The sequence below is a fragment of the Grus americana genome, chromosome 1 (genome assembly GCF_028858705.1).
Source record: "Grus americana isolate bGruAme1 chromosome 1, bGruAme1.mat, whole genome shotgun sequence".
Lineage (NCBI taxonomy): Eukaryota > Metazoa > Chordata > Aves > Gruiformes > Gruidae > Grus > Grus americana.
The window spans coordinates 148,026,867-148,046,676 of NC_072852.1; the positions used below are offsets into that span (position 1 = coordinate 148,026,867).

Here is a 19,810-nt window from a genome sequence, read left to right on the forward strand (position 1 = left end):
CCTGAAAAGCGTGGGAGCATGGAGCTGGGAGAGCAGTACGCACCTCTGGCTATGTCAGTCCATAGCTCTGCCCACATTTGCTATCACATGCCCGAGAAAACTCAATGCAGAGAAAGCTATTAGAAAAAAAAATATCATTACTTAATATTCATGTAGCACTTTCCACCTGGCAATAAAGTAATTTACCAAGAAAAATAAAAACATACAGTGGTGTTCTGTGTGATCAGTAGCTTATGCTTTCAGAGGAAAACAAATCTACTTTATCTTTATTAGAATTAAACTTTAAGGCCTGAATTCACTATACATTATTCACTGTTACATTTTAAATCAGCAGAGAGGTAATCAATCAGCTCATTAGCTCCAAAATGCATTTAACAGTACATTTTGCTAAGTTCCCATATTAAGAAAACCACAGAAAAACCTGGAGCTGTTAACATCTTTTTATCATTGGTTAAGAACTAACAAGTTAGGGCACTGTAATTGTTGCTTTTAAAAAAAAAAAATTTAAAAAATCCCACCTTGCAGCTTTGCCACCTTGGACTATTCTGTTGCTAATGATGCCCAGTTAATGATTCTCCCTTATTTCAATTAGTCTGTTGAGATCTCTCTGAAATCACTTCCAGCTACAACAGGGCTTCCTTTTTGTGGGTAGCAGCACATGTCAGCTTGGCACAGCTTTCCTTTTTCACAAGTGCAAGATGCTTCCTTGTGTTGATACAGGAAGCTATCAAAAACATACTGTGGCTGGATTTAAGAGCAGATTCCATAGCACTGGCCATCACTAGGATTTCTAGCCAGCAACATTATGGTGATCTGAAAATTAATCTCTTAGGACTAAGATCTGAAAAATACAGTTCACATGCTCACTGTGACAGAGCAATTCCTGTATTTCAGGTACGTGGTCTGTCTCTCTCCCTGCAGGATGAGGTGGCAGCGCACTGATTTTTATTGCTGGTGAACTCAAACAAGAGACTGCTCTTTATGAGACACAATACAAGCACAGGCAAATATGATGGCTGCATCCATTCAGTTCTGGTTTTCTTTTTTTAATGCATAATATAAGTACACAAATTTAAGTGGCATTCATACTCCTGGCAAGTTGCCAACTCACCCCGTTGGTAACACAAACGTTGGGCATTTTTGAGTCGGGACACCATGGCAGTGAATCACTGGAAAAATCAGGGATTCATCCTGTCTCCTTTAGCAGTAGGGAGATGAATTTTCAGAGGGAGGTAAATTTTCCTGTTCTCTGAGGTACTGAACACTGAGCAAGGCTGGATATAAGAAAAAGGCAGATCGTTAATCCAAGTAACTCTGGATTTTTTATTAATCTTAACTGTTAGAAGAAAAATCAAGTTAAAATATGTGATAGAGAGCATCTTATGACTTCTATATGTGCTCCCGCAAATACAATTAATACTTTATTTTAAATTAATTTTCCTTAAAGTTTCTCTAGCAGTTTCGTATTTCTTCTGTGCTCCATTTGCACCTGGTGTTCTCAGATAACTTACATAGCCAAGAGTTAAATAATATTTTGAAAATCAAAAGTATAATTATGAGGCTCAATAGACCAGTGGTAAGTACAGTAAAGACTTGACAAAAATACAAAGACAACTGGACTCTGGAACCAGTCCTATTTTTAACACCTCTATAGCTTCTGTCTAATTAGGTTCATTTTGTGACAAACAAAAATGGGATTAGATCAGTGTTACTGTTGTTATAGCAGCCTAGGTGATTTTACTTGTCAAGCATTTAATCAATTTTGAGTCCTGTACTGGCCTCTCATTTTCAAAGCTCATGGGAGACGACATGCCTTTCTCATGAGCATGAATCATGAAGTTCACCCACGTCAGAGTTAACCTACAGTGAAATTGCCATCTTTATAAATACTTCACAACATTTAAAAAATGGCGTGCTGTCTAGGAGAGGGAGAGGAAGATCATAGCCCATTCATTCTCCCTGTTTTTTCCTGGAGGGAAATGGGAGAAGTGGAATTCTGTATTTCAGATAACAGAGACTTCATTCCTAACAGATTTCAATGTCACATATTGAAAACATGGTCAGTAAACAACAACTACAAGCCCCTACTTGTTCATATGACAAATATTTCACTGAAAAATGGAGCAACATCAAAAAGCTAGGAAACAAATGGTCATTCTCATCTCTGTCAGTGTTGCAGCTGGTATTCACGGAGGTTTAGATTAATCCATGAGACATTTCTTCAGAGCTTATCCTAGGTGTCAGTTAAGCAAGAAATCTGGCTCCCGATAACCAAAGAGTTTAAAATCGCCTTCAAACCGTGCGTAGAGGCGTCTTATGTCTCTCTTGCTAATTCCTGAAAAATACCGCTCTACTTTTGTTTTGTTGTACACTGTTATGCCTGGTGGAATCGTGGGGTATGATACCAGATGGTCTATGCCGGCTGCTTTCAAGATATACGGAGCATCGTCCTCCAGGGTTTCATGGTGTCCGATCACACTATAGGTGATTTCACAGGGGGCGCAAAGTTCCACATATGTTACCCAATGAATGATGTGGTCACCAAACTGAACATCCAGCCATCGGTGGTTAGGGTCACCCAGATAGCGTACAAAATCCTCGAACTGCAGCCCTTTGGTCTCTGTGCGATTCTTTCTGTATTTACGAATAATGCCTGGAGCAATTTCATGCCGGTACCAAGGTTCAAACCGAGGATTGTGCACAAACTTGTCTTTAAATGCAGAAATAAGTCTTTCAAATGGATCTCTAACAATAAAAAACTTGAAGTATAAACTCAGTCTAAACAGAAGAAGGAAAAAAAAGAAAATAAATAAGTACAGAAAGTGCTTAGCGAAGTGTTTGAAGTGTGTTTAGGAAAGACTTACAAAATGGACATAAACTGACCACAGACACAGCAATACGAGTCTTTCACCACTTGCATAGTCTATCAATATTATAATCAATAGGACTAGAAATACAATTTCTCTCTTCTTACTAATACTTTTTGTACACAATAAAAGTGGAAATAGTTCATCCTAGTTTTCACATTTTATTCAAACTGGAGAAGCTTAGTTTATCTCAATCCATATAAACAGGAGACAAAAGATGCTGAAAAGATGCTGAAAGCTCCTAGTCAAAGATATTTTTAATGCCATGTGATTAATCTCAAGAAGCAAAATACACAAAGGTGTGGAAAAAGTGGCTTGGTGCAGCTAAATGCATACGGAGGGCTGCATTTTTCACTGGCAGGTAGTTAGACAAATCACTGCTTAAGTAAAAAAAAAAATAAATAAATCTGGTACTTTATTTGATGTTTTGCCATGCTTTCAGTAATGGCCGAGAACATTATTTTCAGGAGACCACAGTTTTCAACAGAATTTCACATTTTGTTGTGATGCCACTGAACTGTAATGTTCTGTAGTCAGAGATTATTTGTAGGAGGACTAAATTGAAAACAAAGTTTATTTCAGTAAATAGCTGAGAAAGGAGATTTAGAGCCCAATCTTCACAGAAATAAGTGGACGGGCTCTTTCCAGCCTCAACAGGCACTTGGATCAGTCTTCAGGTTTTCCTGAAGTTATTTCTAACCAGGCAGGGCTAGAGGTCAGCAAACGAGATCATCAGATCCACACCATCTCTCTCTTTACATCTAAACTCTCTGATAATTTCTTTCAGAATTCCCAACCAAACCCATGGTATGCATCTCCAGCACAACTCCTGTAGTGGGTTGACTGCAACAACCCAAATCATAATTGCATTCAACTTCAAATACCCTAGCTATGGCTCATCCCCCAGGTGAGACACTAGTTTCTACGCAGGGCTGTTCACAGTGAGGGAAAACAGATCCATGTTCTCAAGAACGTGGTGACAGTATTTTCTCTTGCACAGTATCAACACAATCAAGTGACCCCATTCCCACAGGCACAGCTGAGATAAATGTATTTGTACCGCTGAATGCCACAAACCTTGGACTGAACTGTACTCATAGCTGACACCACATGTATAAGGGGCTGAGTCTTCACAACGGCTTAATACACACAAAAACCATGCAAGCACAAGCTTACAAGTGTCCACTGTCATCTTACATCCTGTTCTCTCCATGCTGCCACCCCTTACAGGGATTATATATGGCATAGGCTCTAGTAGAGATGAGAGCAGACACAGTCAAAAATCTAGCCAAAGTAATTTAGAAGGCCCTACTGCAGAGAAGCATTTTGTCTGCTCTGAGAAGAACCAGAAGCACCCAAACAGGAAGACAGAGTGGTTCAGCTGAACGGACAATACTCTCTGGCTAAGGAGCACTAACATTTTAAACTTATCCAGTTCAATCCCAGTAAGTAAATCTGCCTGCAGTGACAACCTTACGTGCAAGCAGTAAGTTTTACTACACAAGGCATCAGGGTGGATATTCCAGCTCCCTTCTGAAGGTCAACTATGTAACAACCAGGTATGCACGGAACTACAAAAACCCTATATCCAGAGGGAGTTGTTTGGCTCACCTATCTCTATCACCAAATACACTGGTGGTGTCCTTGAAAGCTCGTAGTGAGGTAGGCACAGCAACCTCTGAGTAACAGGACACTGCTGTAATACAAGTGGTGGAGCAGAAGCCTCGCTATCCTCAATTTCAGATGTAGACTTCAACTGTACTCTTGACTGCTCGCACCACCACTGCCTCCAAACTGCTCCTACACCCCCGGGAAGCCACCTCTTACCGTTTTTTAATTTCAGAGTCACTGAAGGAGGACAAACGTGGAAGGCCATTCTTCTCATGATCATGTACAATATTTTCTGGGATCTCTTCTATGGAAGAAAATGCTCCTAGACAAATCAAAAACAGAGAGCAAGTGAATCTTTCAAGGGGAAAAAAAAGTGAGCACAAGCAAGCATGTGTGCCTTTGGCTGACAGCTTTTTGTTTTATCTTTCTCTTTTCTGTATTTTTAGCATTTACGGCTACTATGTTTAAAACTGTTAAACGAGGAGAAATTCTGACTGTGAATCTGAAAACTGTTAAAATTCTTTAGGGTATGTGACATCAAGGTCCAAGCCCAAATGGCCTCAAAACTCTCAAAAAAGCACATTACGCAAATTTCATCAGCAATTATATCTAAGCCTATAACTCCCCACCTCAGTGTCCCCATTCTCTTTCCCTCTGCCCACACACACAAATGGAGGAAGACTTTGAGGATTAACTCCAAAGAAGGAACCAGCTCTTGGCTGAGTTTCTACCACCAACAAAAAATAAATGCTGTGGGCTGCTTTTGGAACTGCTTCAACACAAAACCACTTTGCTGTCAGGATCCATGAAGCTATTTTAATGACTGTGCTGTGCTGAAACAAAAATTCCAATCGTACAACACTACACAGATTAAAAAGCACTAAAATTAACAATAGAAAGCCTCCAGATATTCATTTTTGCAAGCACATAAGCTGACAAGAAAAATAATGTCACTAAATTCCGATGCATTTATTTTAAGATCCTGATCCTGGAAGTTTTTATGACCTTCAGAAACATCTCATGTGGGCCCCCTAGACTTTAGGAGTAAGCCTTCACAGAACAGCATCATTTCAGAGTACCAGCCTGCAACAAGAAGAGAGTGCTACAAAACCAGCTCTTTAGGCGAAAGCCTCTATGGCCTTCTCTGTTCCAGAACTGCAGTGAATAATCCGCACCACTCAGCTCCTCATGAGATTTTCTAATTACTTTTTTTTTTTTTTTTGGGGGGGGGGGAATTGTATTTTATGAATTTCAGTTTTCTAATTAGACTTTTTGGTACTCTAGTGAATTACACGTGGACAACATATGTCAGATTAGACAGCCTCAGAAACTGAAACCTTGAATTCATCCAGAGCAGAGATTCAGTACAAGCAGTAGCAGAGTTAGCTCCCCCACAGTGCCACAGCTGTGTTTCTCCATCCTGAACCTCCAAATACCACTTAGGTATTTGGGTGTAAAGTATTCTCCCTCAAGTATCAGTCCTGCCTGCTGAAACTACCCAAAGAGGAGAAAGTTAGATCAACCGCAGTGGTAGTCTTCATCAGCAGATACTAGTACACTGGCAGCTCAAGGCAGAAGAGACCAGCGTTTACAGAGCAACAATTTTCTGTCATTATCCAACATGCCAGAACTAGGAAGCTCACGGTGAAAGGTTCCCTGCTGGTAAGACACAAGTTATCCTCCAGTCAATGCAGCCAATACATCCCTGCCTGTCCTGAGCCATTCGTTGCATGTTACCTCTGTTACGTTCTGCTAAGAGCAGGTACTTCTAATGCACTCACATAGTTTCATATTTAGTACTTTCTTGGAGTGTAGCTTTCATAGGTATTTAAGACACATGCCCATACCTACGTGCACACATATCTTCTCTGGATTTTCAGCTCCCATCCATGTATCAATGTTGAAATTAATATTAAAGTTTTTAAAGACATACTCCTTGCTACAAAAGTTTTGCTGAGGGACACAGTTCCTTTGCTAATTTGTGACTGTTTTCTTCTGGGTGCGCAAACTAGCTCACACAAGGTAAAAAACCCCATGAACACACACAAGTGCAGAGCTGGCTGTTTGCACGATGCTTCTAAAAAAAAGCTGGGCTTACAATGTCGAGGTTTTGCCCACATCTTGGTGAGCTATGCTACCTGCAAAACCACAGAGGAACTCTATGTAGCAAATTCACAGGCCTGATGCACAGACAGGCAAGAGGGTCTCATGTCAAACAAAGGTATGCTACGTTAAATACAATTAAATTAAGTTTACATGTGCAGGTAGTGGTACAACAGAGAACCCTGAGGAAATGAGTTATTTTTATTGGCATACCAGGCTACTAGAAGAGGATGGTAGGATACCTATAAACAGGCAGTGTTCACCCTGTAGATCATTATTCAAACACACTAGTTCCTTTACTCCTTCTTTTACAACATACCTTTGTTGACCAAACTATTGCCTTAAGCACCTCAGAATCTTCATAATGCCTATGGTGGCTCACTGATAGCACATATACAAGATTTCAGCAGTACAGATCAACAGCAGCGGCCAAGTTTTAAGTAGCTTTCTTCATGGCTAAAAAAACCTAGATAAAAGTCAGTGGCCTCAAGTCAAAAATTGTATATTATTGTTTCCTAGCGAATTGTGACACCTTGTCGTTTGCTTGTTTCAATTTCTATAAATTAGTGCTACCCTTTCAAAGACAGCAAATCTACCTACTACACGCATATGAGTACTCTTTCATGACTCAAATCACTTTTGAGTCAAGCAATAACAATATTTCACAGAAAGAACAGGTGTATTTCCTTTAAAAAGAGATGTTTTGAAAGGACTAGAAGCAGCTGTGAAGAATGAAAGGCTGGAATTAAGTATGAGTGCACAGAAAAGCAGAAAGAATCCATTTTTGTGTTGTCCCAGTTGGACCAATTCTGTTCTTTCCTCCTCCTCAAAAAAACCCACACACCCACAGCAGAGTAGATACCATTTAAAACGATCAAGACTTTTTTCCACTGAGTGTTGCCCACTTTTGGCGTCTGACAAAACAGGATCTTGTGCTTGTCACACACAAATATTCGGTCCAAGACGAATTTGGAAACTGCAGTGTGAGAGAGATTTCTCAATGCAGTGTCTCTGCAGACATTCCTGAGAAGCTCAAGTCTTTCCATATGAACCAGGGGTTGACGGATCAGATTTCCAGAAAAAGCTTTTCCAGTTGGCTTTATGAAATGGAGAGGGGAAAGAAAAAAAAAAAGTGCAAGAATTTAGTTTTCAGATCAAATTCTAAAGTATAAAAATCCCCAAACTGTGCATCCTAATGACTCCCAGATTCACGATTAAAACATTGCTATGTATTAACTAAAGGAGTAGCACACAGTTTCCTTCCTGTGCTGCTGCTGCTATACACATTGGTTCAACTCTTAAGTCATTACGTAGTAGTAGTAAGTCATTACGTAGTCTTACTATGTAAATTGTTTTATGGAAAAAGCTCTTAAGTCTGCTGCAGAGGGTCTTATCTGTGTGGATACAACATGCCTAGACCAAATATTGCAACTCCCACAAAGCTTCAACAGCAAGTAAGAAAGCTTCTGAGGGCTTGGGACAGGAATTTCAACAGAAATTAAGCTTTAACCTCTGAGAAGATGGGGCTTAGGGATGCTGATACAACTGGCTGGGAAAGAACAATTTAAGATAGAAATTTTGTGTTGTTTTCTAGCACCTGTAGGCATTCAGTGTTTCCATTTATCCAAGCTGCAACAAAATTAAGTGGACAAAAATTCACACAATGAGCATCAGCACTTACTGTGGCAAAAGAGAGAAGTACGCAGGATTCCTCTCCTCAAAAATGAACTGTTTGCTATGTCTCATTTTTCCGAGACTAAGACAGGAACCATGACCACCTCTGCCTCACGATTAGTGCGGAGAGAGGAAAAAGGAGGTTGTCTGATTAACAGGTGATGGGAAATTTTAAATTTCTACTGACAAATCTTCCCCTTTCCACTAATTTATTTACACACTTGGCAATCCCCAATATCAATACAGACTATAGGACGTACAGATTGAGAGCAGCCCTGCAGAGAAGGACTTGGGGATACTGATGAATGAAAAAGTGGGTATGTTCCAGCAATGCATGCTGGCAGCCCAGAAAGCCATCTGTATCCCGGGCTGCATCAAAAGAAGCGTGACCAGCAGGTCGAGGGAGGTGATTCTCTCCCTTCTACTCCGCTCTTGTGAGACCCTACCTGGAGTACTGCGTCCAGCTCTGGAGTCCTCAGAACAAGAAAGACATGGGCCTGTCGGAGCGAGTCCAGAGGAGGGACACGAAGATGATCAGAGGGCTGGAGCACCTCTCCTATGAGGACAGGCTGAGAGGGTTGGGGTTGTTCAGCCTGGAGAAAAGAAGGCTCCAGGGAGACCTTACAGCAGCCTTCCAGTACTTAAAGGGGGTTTATAAGAAAGACAGAGAAAGGCTTTTTACGAGGGTCTGTAGTGAAAGAAAGTAGGTTTAGATTAGATATAAGGAAGAAGTTTTTTTACAATGAGGGTGGTGAGACACTGGAACAGGTTGCCCAGAGAAACTGTGGATGCCCCCTCCCTGGAAGTGTTCAAGGCCAGGTTGGATGGGACTTTGGGCAACGTCATCTAGTGAAAGATGTACCTGCCCATGGCAAATGGTCTTCAAGTGTTCCTTCCACCCCAAACCATTCTGTGGTTCTAGAGTATCCAAGCTACACATGAAAAAGGAATGATTTTACTTTTTGTCCTAATCCTCCATAAGAAGAAAAAAAAAATAAATCTCATTCTGCTTTTTCTGTTTGTTACTCTTCTCCAATATCTCCTGGTCAGAATGTAATCTGAGCAGCCTGACAGATTGCTTATCTGTCAAAACAATTCCTTTTGCCTGCAACCAGGATTAATATTATTGTTCTGCATTTCATGCTGCTGAGAAGTCAAGAGGGAATAGTTTTAGATCCAGAAATCTTATTATCCCCTTCCATACAAGGAAAGGAAGATATTAAAACTCATGTGCCAGCCTTCCACTGAACAAAGTGTTTCTCCCAAGTATTTTGAGGATAACTTAAATGTCAGGTTTTTTACATACAAAAACAAAGTGTCATGTTTGTACAGAAACCTATTTCCATGCTGCATCAAAAAATACTTTAAACATAAGATGACTTATGTAACCAACAGAAAAAAATTGGCCTTAACACTCTGTGGAAATAGTCTCATATTTACATTAGCATAAGGGATTTTCAGAGTTTCCTTGTAAATTAGGAAGTACCACATTTGTAATGCTTTATTGCTGAAAGCACAGAACTATGAATCTAAAGGATCAACTGATATTGAATACTATTGTGTTCCTGTTCTACTTTGGAAAAACGCTGAGCTGTGAAGTACGAAGAGCACAAAACATGAAAAAGAAATGGAGGCTGATAAAAAGAATCAGAGAGATTGGGCAGAGAACTAAGAGAATAGACAAGACACAGGCTTGCCCTCAAGAACGACAAACCTGATGGCTATGGCAAGACAGAATACAAATAATCCAAAATTGGACCATTATATTAAAAAGGCTAGCAAAAATGACTGTCCTGACTTGATAAAAGAGTACTGTAACGATTTTCTCCTAGAAATGGAAACACATTAAGTTGAATCATTCAGATGAAACAAGACAGCAGGTTACTGTAACAAACTAGCTTTGTGAAGCTAAAATGAATTCTGTTGGCTCTATCTAAATAGAACAGTCTGAATAAATAATTCCTGTCTAGCAATTCCTTTTAACAACAGGAAGCCCTTACTTAATCTCTTATTTTCTCCCACTCTTTCAATACATGTAACCCTTATCTCAACAGTATGCACCTGGAATTCTTCAGGCCAATGTTCTTCCTCTGGCACATGTACCTCCTCCACTTTTGTCACAGCTGTCAGTATCAATGGCTCTTGCTTGGCACCGTAGCCTAAAGAAGAGAGATAAGCGCATTACAGAAGGTGGGGGAGACAGCAACTATTTCTGCTTTACAACTAACACAACTGAACATCACTTTCTGTATTAAGCTTACAAAACATTAGGATTTGTTTCCAAATGGGAGGTACTAGACAAAACATGAGACAGACTATGAATATTTTAAAGGATGTACTCTATGGGAATTTTGGATGCAACTTCAGTTGTGTTTTATCAAAGAACAAGTCCATTATCGTTTATTTTGGTCTTTTTTAAACAAACTGTGCAAAGAGACATAGAAATCACAAATCCAAATGTCACAATTGGTAGACAATGGAGTGTAACTATAGGGACTTGACAATATGAGATTTTTATTTTTCAATAAACTTCCCAAAGCATGTCCAAATAAAAAACTTAATCTATCAGGTCTCTCCCTCCCCTCACATTAGTAGACAGGTTTCTTCTGTTGTAAACACTCAGACATTACCAGAAGAAAAGTGCCATTAGGGACCACCTTTTATTTCTTTGGTGCTCCAATTAAACACCTCTAACCAACAATAAATACAAGATCTCCTCTTCCTTTACTACAGGACTGATGGCTTTCCTTAGAGACTGCCACAACAAAAGAACAACCTCAGCTAATACTCTTGTTCTTTTTTAATGATTTTTAGGGCAGCTAATAGTTTGAGACCAAATTAAAATATGTAGGGAAGAACCCTTTGCATCTTTTGCAATTGGTATGCTACAGGAAAACTGAAAAATAACACAAGGTTGTAGCTTTACTTTACACAGTGTGGAAAGATCAAAAATAATTCAAAGCAGCTTTCCCTAACCACAAAGCAAAAAGAACATTATTTCTCCCTGAAAATGTATTTCCATCCGCATTGGACTACCTTTCCCTTCATATAGTTTCTTCTATGAACAATCTCTCTTCATTTGCATCTACAGTGGCTGTTTTACGATTGAGAAAATGTGCGTACTGCCTATGTCCTTTTCTTAAGGGAGTACTCTACACTGCCTACACTGGATTTTAACAAAGGCACACATGGAAAAGCAAGTTAAAACTGAAAACAACGTAAGCATCCAAGCAACTGGTTACAGTAAATATTGTTGTGCACAAACTTACTTCACAATATCCTTTTGTAAAATCAAAGTAATCTGACTCAGTGAAAGAGCAGTTAAAGTATCTTTCATTATCATTGGGTAAAAGCATGCCCGCAGATGCTACTAGAGATGATGGACAGAAACTTGCTCCTTCTCATTAAGAAGTTCCTATTGCTTATGTATCTAAGACATCAGTAAACGGCTTAAACAAAAGAACATTGATTCATTGAGCATCTGCTGGCTTTGTTCTAGCTGCTAAGTAGACACATCCAAATAATAAAATACAGCTTGTCAGAAATTTTCCTTAAGTCTAGAAGAGTTCCTCCAGGATTGGCCATCCGTTCAGACTTTCTCCAAAATTCTGTTGGTATATTCAAATTACTTCCCTTCATTAGTCCCAGTACAAACACTGGTATCTCCAACACATACGCACACTTAACCACAGTCATGCCTTTGCAGGACTGGAGCTTAAGAAATTATACAATCTTCTGCTCAGAAAACTATTCGAAGGGGAAGGAAGATTCAGCATAGACAAAAAAAAAAAAAAAAAGCTGCCAAGCCAAGATAATAAGCAAGTAAATGCAAAGGGTGTGCTCTAGTAATTTTTTTAAAAATACATTTTAATACTCCTGACAAATTATGATGGAAAGAACTACTCAAAGAATACCTGAGCTGGGAAACAAGAGTTGGCATAGAATGAAATACTGGAAGATTTAACTACCTAACATAAGACCAGTTTATATGCAGATGTACTCGGGCTCAAAAAGAGCAGTGACCAAGGAAAGCTAAATTAGCCTACACTTCTCATCTGTAAGACTTGCTGAATAAATCTCCACACAGAGGTATGCTATTTAAAAAGGTACATCTAGTATATTTATCCACTATCATGTAATTCAAACAAAGGGCACCAGTGATGTCAGCACTTCAAAAGTTATGCATTTTCTGCATATCTTAGGAAGATGCAGAAATACAGATCTCTTAGGACTGTAAGTCATATCACCTTCACCCTAAACTGTCCCTAGGATGGCTTTGTAACAGTAGCTCCTCAGCAGACAGAAAACTGTAACATGCTCTGTGGTGTCATCAAATGGCTTAAATTCCTCATCAGCTTAATACCATCTGGGCTACTTAAGCTAAGCAAAAGCCTATAAGCTGTTTGTCAGTCAAACAGCAGAGGATAAAACTGAATGCAAGAAGCAGGGCAGAGGTGGCTAGGCTAAGTACACTGCAAATGAAATAAAACTTTCCACAAGTTTTACATAATACTGCAGCCATAGGACAAGCAGTCACAAGAGGACAGAAACTGTATTATGTGAAATGAACTCTTTAATTCCTTATAAATCTCCTTTGTCTTTAAACAAGTAATTGTTTAAATCTGTTGTTTTGCATGTAACCTACTCCTAGGAGATCAAGATACTGAAACTGAGTGGATTTGAAAAAGCAGACCTCACAAGACAGTACTGCCAAACACAATCCCCTCTGTTCTTAACCACCAAAAAAAAGACGTTAGTTTTGCAGACTTCTACCAAGAAAAGCAAAAACTGAACATCAGCGCTGTCACTTCTGGAAATTTAGTTTTGTTCTCAATCCTACTGAAGAAGTGGTAACATGCTGAGAACTACTTTGCACAAAGAGAGTATCTGTGTGAAGCATTATTCAATTTTCTGTTTCATATCAAACATTAAAGTTGAACTTACCATCTGGGTCTTTAAAAGTCAATGTGATAAACTTGCTAGCAACCATGAACATGAATATCACCCAAAAGCATGCAGCTAGCAGCAGCCACTGGTGGTGCATGTTGTCAGATGTGAGCCATATAAAGTTGTTGCTTCCTGTTTGAAAGAGGAAAGATTGACATATTAATTATTTTTGCTCCAGTTTAGAAAAATACTTTCCATAATGTTATATGGATATAATATGTATAAATGGCAAAATTCTACTATGTATGTGTGTCAAAACACCCCATAGCAGTAGATTTCACTTCGTACTTTTTGTCCTTTTGGCTGGGTTTTTAACTGGTATTACGGCTGAGGCAATGTAACTGACTGCTACCAAAGGGAGGTTTCACTCCTTCTTCATCTCCATGTACACGTTCCCAGTCCCCTCCTTGTGCTGGCAATACCACTCTGTCTGACTGCTCAGGGAGACAGCCCAACAAAACCCCCCATTTTTTAGAAGCGTAGTTTATTTTTTGATTTAACTTTGTGAGATGGCTCACTGTAGGAAAGGAAGGGAGAATGAAGAAAGCTCCCCTCTCGGTGGTAGTTAGTCAGCAGATCAACCAGTAATAGTATACTTAGTTATCCCAAGTCAGCTCACGACATGCAACATGGACTCCTTCCCTGCCCAGCCTACATGAATTACAGGCTGGAAGCTACTGAGCCAGAACACTGAGCTTAATATATATTTAAATATTTTGTCAGGTTAATGTATCTCTTTATCTTGCCACTTTTATTGCCAGCAAAGTATCAGTCATAGGTTCTGGAAGATTTTTTTTATTTCCATCATGCTAAGCACTATCCAGATAAACAGTAAAAAAGGTTTGCTTGCAGCAGTGCCTACTACCTGTAGCTGCATCCATTCAGGTAAGCCTTAAAGACAGGACTTTCCCAGGACTGCAGGAAATTTAATACGCAAAGAAACTACAGGTACTGACTGAATCCAAGCAGAGTGAGGATGAGGATACTGCACAGTATTACAAACACATGGTGTCTGCCCTACCTCGCACAGCTTGTAAATTTGCTGGATTGCTCTGAGCATTTCTTAGCTTGATTTTAGAAACTGTAACCCTAATAAATTATTTTTTATGGTTAAAAGTTAAGATGCAATATAAAGAAACCACCTACAAAAAAAATTTAAGTCCCAAGCCATTAAGAGAAATGTAAATTTTTAAGCTACATCTTTCACTGAATTTCCAACTTCTGATGGGTGATGCACCCAGGGGAGCACTGGGGCTGAGTATCTGTGAAAGCCCCGCTGCAAAATTTAAGCTTCCGTAACTTAAAAAAAAACCCAACCCCCCAAAAAACCCCACAACAAAAACCTAACAGCAAACATCACTGCTTACCTACCAAAGCCTGAGACTCCTCAGGCTTGAACATTTATCTTGCAAAATAAAGCACCATTGTCTCTGTTGTTGCTGGAGATAAGACACCCAAGGGCCTGAACTCAGGTGCTGGGAAGTTCAAACATAAGCGAGCATTTCCTTTTGAGGATACATATAACTTCAGAACACTTAACCAAAGAGAACATAACACAAAAATCTCATACAATGAGATCCTCTCAACAGTCCTGTGAGGTTTGTGCTTGCAGCCTCGGGAAGAACAAAAAAACCAAAAACACCCATGTAACTAGCAATAGGATCAAACCCCGTCCTGAAGTAGCCACATGCAACTTCAATGAGAGTCACTTCTGCACGGTTTGTGATCACACTTTCTATACAGCCACTTGAGTGAATTGCCAGGGAATAAGAGAGATGCCCTCATTCCCAGCTAGGATGCTAAAAACATGCTAGTTAATACTTGTAAGCAAACTTTGTGTTAAGTTTTTCACTCATATTCCAGTATTCCACCTTTTTTGTTGCCACAAAGCTTCAATAACAGAAGGAAGCCTGTTTTTAACGTGGTTTCAGCATGTCCACCTACAACATCAGTACTACTGCTACAGATGCTGATCGCTTTTCAAATTAGCTTTTGCCTTCCAGCAATGCAGATGTTTCCAGGAAGGGTTCTCACTGTAGCTGACAAGTGAAATGTCTTCAGGGTACATCAAAAGCCTATGCAGGCAGACAAGCAGTTCAAAACAGATTTGGGACCCTAAGGATGTATGTGAAATGAGCGAAAGGAGGAAAAAAACAGAGTATCTCCAATTAAGAAAACAGAACTCGTAATTTTTAGCTAGGATGGCAGTGTTCGGGCCTATTCTCAGTGCAATATTTCTCAGTTTGGCTTGTGAGAGGTCCTTTTTTTATTTTCTCCTTTTATAATTCCATTTTGAAGTACTTCTCCTACAAACACTTTCCATTTAGGTAAAAACATGCATCAACTGTCTTTTTGACAATTATATGTGGTGTGACCTCCATAAAGATTATGTTTGTTGTCTCCCATTTTCCCTAGCTACCAACTGAGCATGCATTGTCCAAGACACATTATTCTTCAACATCCAAAACTGTTGGCCAGGAAGGGCAAATAATAAGGTGTGAATTCTAGAGCATGGACCTCTTTCCAGCTAAGCAGTTTAAAAGTTATTCTCATCCGACCATTGCACTAGTGCAAAACTTGCCCTAAGATTCATGCTGAAAACCACCAGGTCTCATAGGTCCTCATTTTTCAGTGTGCCACAACATCCACCATCTCCCATTTAGAGCACTGAAATTTATCACCTTTGCTTTCAGACATCACAGGAATTTGGAAAATTTTCCAGCTCTCACAAATGAGAAAAATGCAAAATAGATGTCAGGACACAAAACGTAACAATGATGTTTTTACTTTTCAGGTAGCTCTGCTAAAACCACGAGAAGCATTCAACATTCAAAATACAATTTAACCTGTCCTCAAGGCAGCAGACTGACAGAAGCTCACAGAGAACTTTCTGCAGAAGGAAAACCTCTTTCTAACCATCGGCTGCGGGCTTTTCAGACACATGACGAATGGTCTGGACCAGACCCTTCTGTCTAACCTAGTACATTTGTTCTACATAAAGAATGATAGAAATGGCCTCCAACATTTGTAGCATCCCTGCTAGTCTGCCCGCTTTTATAATGGTGATGGATGCACACCATTCAGTAAGGATTATTGATCTATATCCCCTTATGTAATTTATGTATTGGATTTCTAAGAAGTTGTGTTAAATGACCCGGGGAAAGCAGTTTCCACGTGCTCTGACCTGAAAAGCAGTAAGCACGCGCCAGGACCCTGCTGCCAGATGCTGTGCTCTAGGGATAGAACATCAGGCACAGACACCTACGAGCAGTACACTATTCACCTCTGGACTCTGGGACCAGAAAGGGGATGGAATTGCAGTCACATCCCTAACAACAACCACTATTACCCTTCCATATGTCGAAGCTAAGAGGAAAATATTAAGCAGTTTTGTCTACTCCTTTTTTTATGCATGTTGCAGATCTGCAAGCATACTCATCAAGGTAACTACATCTATATCGGCAGCTCATTACCTATCTCAAGAAGCAGGATTGTTCAAAATTATATACAGAAATAACTCAACCATTATGCTCACTTAAATGCTATGACCAGTAACATTTTTTAAAATAACATGTTTATATTGTCTCCCTTTCTCTAGCTTCTTAATATTTTTATCCTTTTCGCATAGGGTAGTTGCCCTTCCTGTTTTATCTCCAATCTTACTGCATTTCTGTTGCCTCTCCTGTTACTTATTTCCTAGTGAATACATGTACTAGCTTCTGTTTTTTCTCTTTAATAGTTTCCTTCAGCTTCCAAATGTGTCTTTTATTTCTTGCCTAAAACATATTTTCTTTAAAAGTAGAAAAAACAAGAAAGCTGTTGAAGCTTTAGTCCATTTTCTCACAATGAAATACACAGGGATTTTTCAGGTTGCTCCTTCTCCCTTTTATTGCAATTCTACACTATTTAGGAGCACAAGATCCCCCAACACACACACCCACCTATTCCTCTGTCCTTCCCTCACTGGGCTACTTATCCCAAAGGCAAATGGTCACATAACCCTCAGATTAGCCAGATGCCAATTCTGCCTGAGCAAAAATAGGATTGCAAACACACACACACAAACACAAACCAAAGATCAGGACACAAAGCGTGGCAGGCTTGACTCATGGCCTGCCAGTAACCCGTTACCTGGAAAAAACATTCGTACTTTGGAGAAGACTGCTGCTCTTCATGGGAATGATGGGATGAAGTGCAGAAGATTTAAGCAACATTAAAGCTCAGTGCACGGCCCCTGCTCTGCAGTTTATGCTGCTTGGATAGGGGCTCCTTGGCAGGACAGTCCCTGCACGCATCGTGAATGAGAGCAGCACGCCAGTAGACTCAAACTACCAATTGCTTGCCCATCAGCACATGACTAATGATGTAATTTGAAATGGAACTGGCAATGAAGGCCAAACAACAGCTAGCTCGGATACCTAATCCATTTTCCTCGAGCCCTCCTTGTTATCTTATGAGATCTGGACAATTTATTACACTTTTTAAAAAAAAAATGTACTAAAATCTATCACACACTCCTTTGGTAAGTTGCATGGTGCTGCTAAATTCTGTAACGGATAACAGGCACTTCTGAAAGCTGGTTCTCTCCTAAGGCTTTCCTCCACCACGACAGCATTATCAGGCCCATCGTTCCTGCAGCCCCCGAGCAGGCACAGTTCACCTGTCAGCAGGAAGGAAACCAACGACGGGGGCAGCAGCCCCTGCAACAGCCGCGTAACCCGCCTCAGCCCGGGACAGGCCCAGCGTCCGCCAGCTCCAGGGCCCCCAGCCTGGGAAGGGGACCCTGCCTCCCCTGCCAGCACACCCCTGCCCTCTTGGACAGGCACCAGGTCCAACCCCACAGGGCACCCCATGCTCTTCACTGCTGGGAACGGCAGCTCTTTCCCCAGCATCGGGGCTTCATTCACTGCCCAAAGGGGGCATAAAAACAGAGGGGTCGCCGCCAGGAAGATGGGACGCGGCCGTGGTCTGACCGGCCCGGGATGAGCCGAGGCAAAGCTCACCCACAGCCCACAAGCCGGGCTACGGGCGCACGGACCTGGGCTAAACAGGCGTAAACTTTTCCCGTTGCCGAGGAGAAAGCAGGGCGGGATTCCCCTCACCCCCGGCAGGTAGAGACAACAGACGCACACAGCGCCAGCTGGCTTCCCCAACCGACCGACCGACCGGCCGGAGTCTCTCCCGGGGGCTACCGGCCGCCAGGCCTCCTCCCGCAGCCCCGGCCCGGCCCCGCCCCGGGTTACCGGCCCTCCCTCGCAGCGCCCCCTCCCCGGCTTACCGGCCCTCCGGCGCCGCTCCCCGCAGCTTCGGCCCCCCGCAGCGAGGCGCCGCTCCTGCCGGGGGGCCGCCTCACTCGGCGGCGCGGCCGGCCGGCTCAGGCGGCCCCGGCTGCTGCTGCTGCATCCTCCCCCCGCCCGGCTGCGGCGGCAACGGCGGCGCCTCCCCGCCCCCGCTCAGCCCCTGCTGCTGCTGCCGCCGCCCGGCCCTGCCGCCGCTGCTGCCTCCATTTCCTCCGGCCGCGGGCAGGCCTCGGCCTCGGCCGCGCCCCCAGCCCCGCCGCCGGGAAGGAGAGGAAGGTGAAGGCCGCCGCGGGGACGGCTCAGCTCGGCTCCGAGGAGACGCAGCGCCGCGCCCGGCCGCCCGAAGGCGGGAGGGAGGGAGGAATGGAGGGCGAGTTGGGCTCCCCGCCTCTCCCAGCCCCGCCTCGCCTCAGCCGGCGGGCCGGGCGCGACCCCCGGAGAGGAGGAGGATGCTGCCTCTGGTCGGCCTCAGCCCCCACCTCACAGCCCAGCCCAGCCCCGCTGCGGGCCCCAGTCCCGTGTCCCGGCCCCCCGCCTCCCGGTGGCTTCAAGGTTTCGCAGGGTGGCTGGTGCTTCTCGCCTGGACTCGTGTATATACACGTATATACGTCCGTTTCTTTTACTGTTAAAAATATCTTTAATAGGTCCCTAACGCTCGTGTTCCGAAAGAAGAAGGCTGAAAGTGCGACTCTGGTGCACCTGCAGGACTCCCACAGCCACAAATCCCATCAAAACCAGGTGCTGGTGATGGGCCTGTTTTTAACAGTTATTTAAACAACTCCTTTTGGGGACGTATCACAGTATGTAGCTGTGGGGATGTGTTACAGCGCTGAGGTGGTGTTTCCTAAACTGCAAAAATGAAGCTCAGATGGTGGAGCCAGGCCCTCTGGACAGTGCCCGGAGGAAGGGGCGACACTGGAGCAACGTCTTCAAATAAATTGAGTGGGGGGCACAGAGAAATCCCATGTTTCAGGTGAAGAACCAGAATAAACAACATCCTACAGTCTTGATCAGTCCAAACTAGCCATACAGGCATGCTGCATGAGAAGCCCTTGCTTCCAGCCTTCATCTCTTCTTCCATCTCTGCACCTTCTTCCCAACTATGTTCTGTCCTTGGAAAGACCCGCACAAACAGGATCATTTTGAGCTCAGTGATGGGAGAAGTGGAAGTTCCAAAATTCACACAAGGAAGAAATCACAACTGAGAAATCTAAGTGGATTTTTAGGTTTTGGGGAATAATCCCTAAATCCAAGGCCGGATGGTCTGATGTCCTCACTAAGCAGGGTTGGCCCCCCTCTGCGGTAAAC

General features: G+C 42.2%; 1 protein-coding gene across 1 annotated transcript; it reads right to left on the reverse strand.

The window, feature by feature from the left end:
• Window positions 1-216: 216 nt before the first annotated feature.
• On the reverse strand, window positions 217-18,948 carry CHST10 (carbohydrate sulfotransferase 10). Its single transcript, XM_054813679.1, has 6 exons — window positions 18,481-18,948; window positions 13,200-13,334; window positions 10,317-10,414; window positions 7,444-7,678; window positions 4,695-4,800; window positions 217-2,778 (listed from the first exon to the last, which is right to left on the reverse strand). Exons 2-6 carry the CDS (start codon window positions 13,297-13,299, stop codon window positions 2,241-2,243), a joined length of 1,077 nt encoding a protein of 358 aa, XP_054669654.1. The 5' UTR covers window positions 13,300-13,334; window positions 18,481-18,948; the 3' UTR covers window positions 217-2,240.
• Window positions 18,949-19,810: the final 862 nt, after the last annotated feature.

What these genes read in the sequence shown, in the direction of transcription:
- CHST10 (XM_054813679.1), bottom strand. Translation starts at nt 13,299, where the DNA reads ATGCACCACCAGTGGCTGCTGCTAGCTGCATGCTTTTGGGTGATATTC. An exon ending in GACTTTTAAAGACCCAGATG is followed by an intron (nt 10,415 to 13,199) that starts GTAAGTTCAACT and finishes TCTCTTCTTTAG; the next exon opens with GCTACGGTGCCAAGCAAGAG. An exon ending in AGTCTTGATCGTTTTAAATG is followed by an intron (nt 4,801 to 7,443) that starts GTATCTACTCTG and finishes TGATTTGTCTAG; the next exon opens with GAGCATTTTCTTCCATAGAA.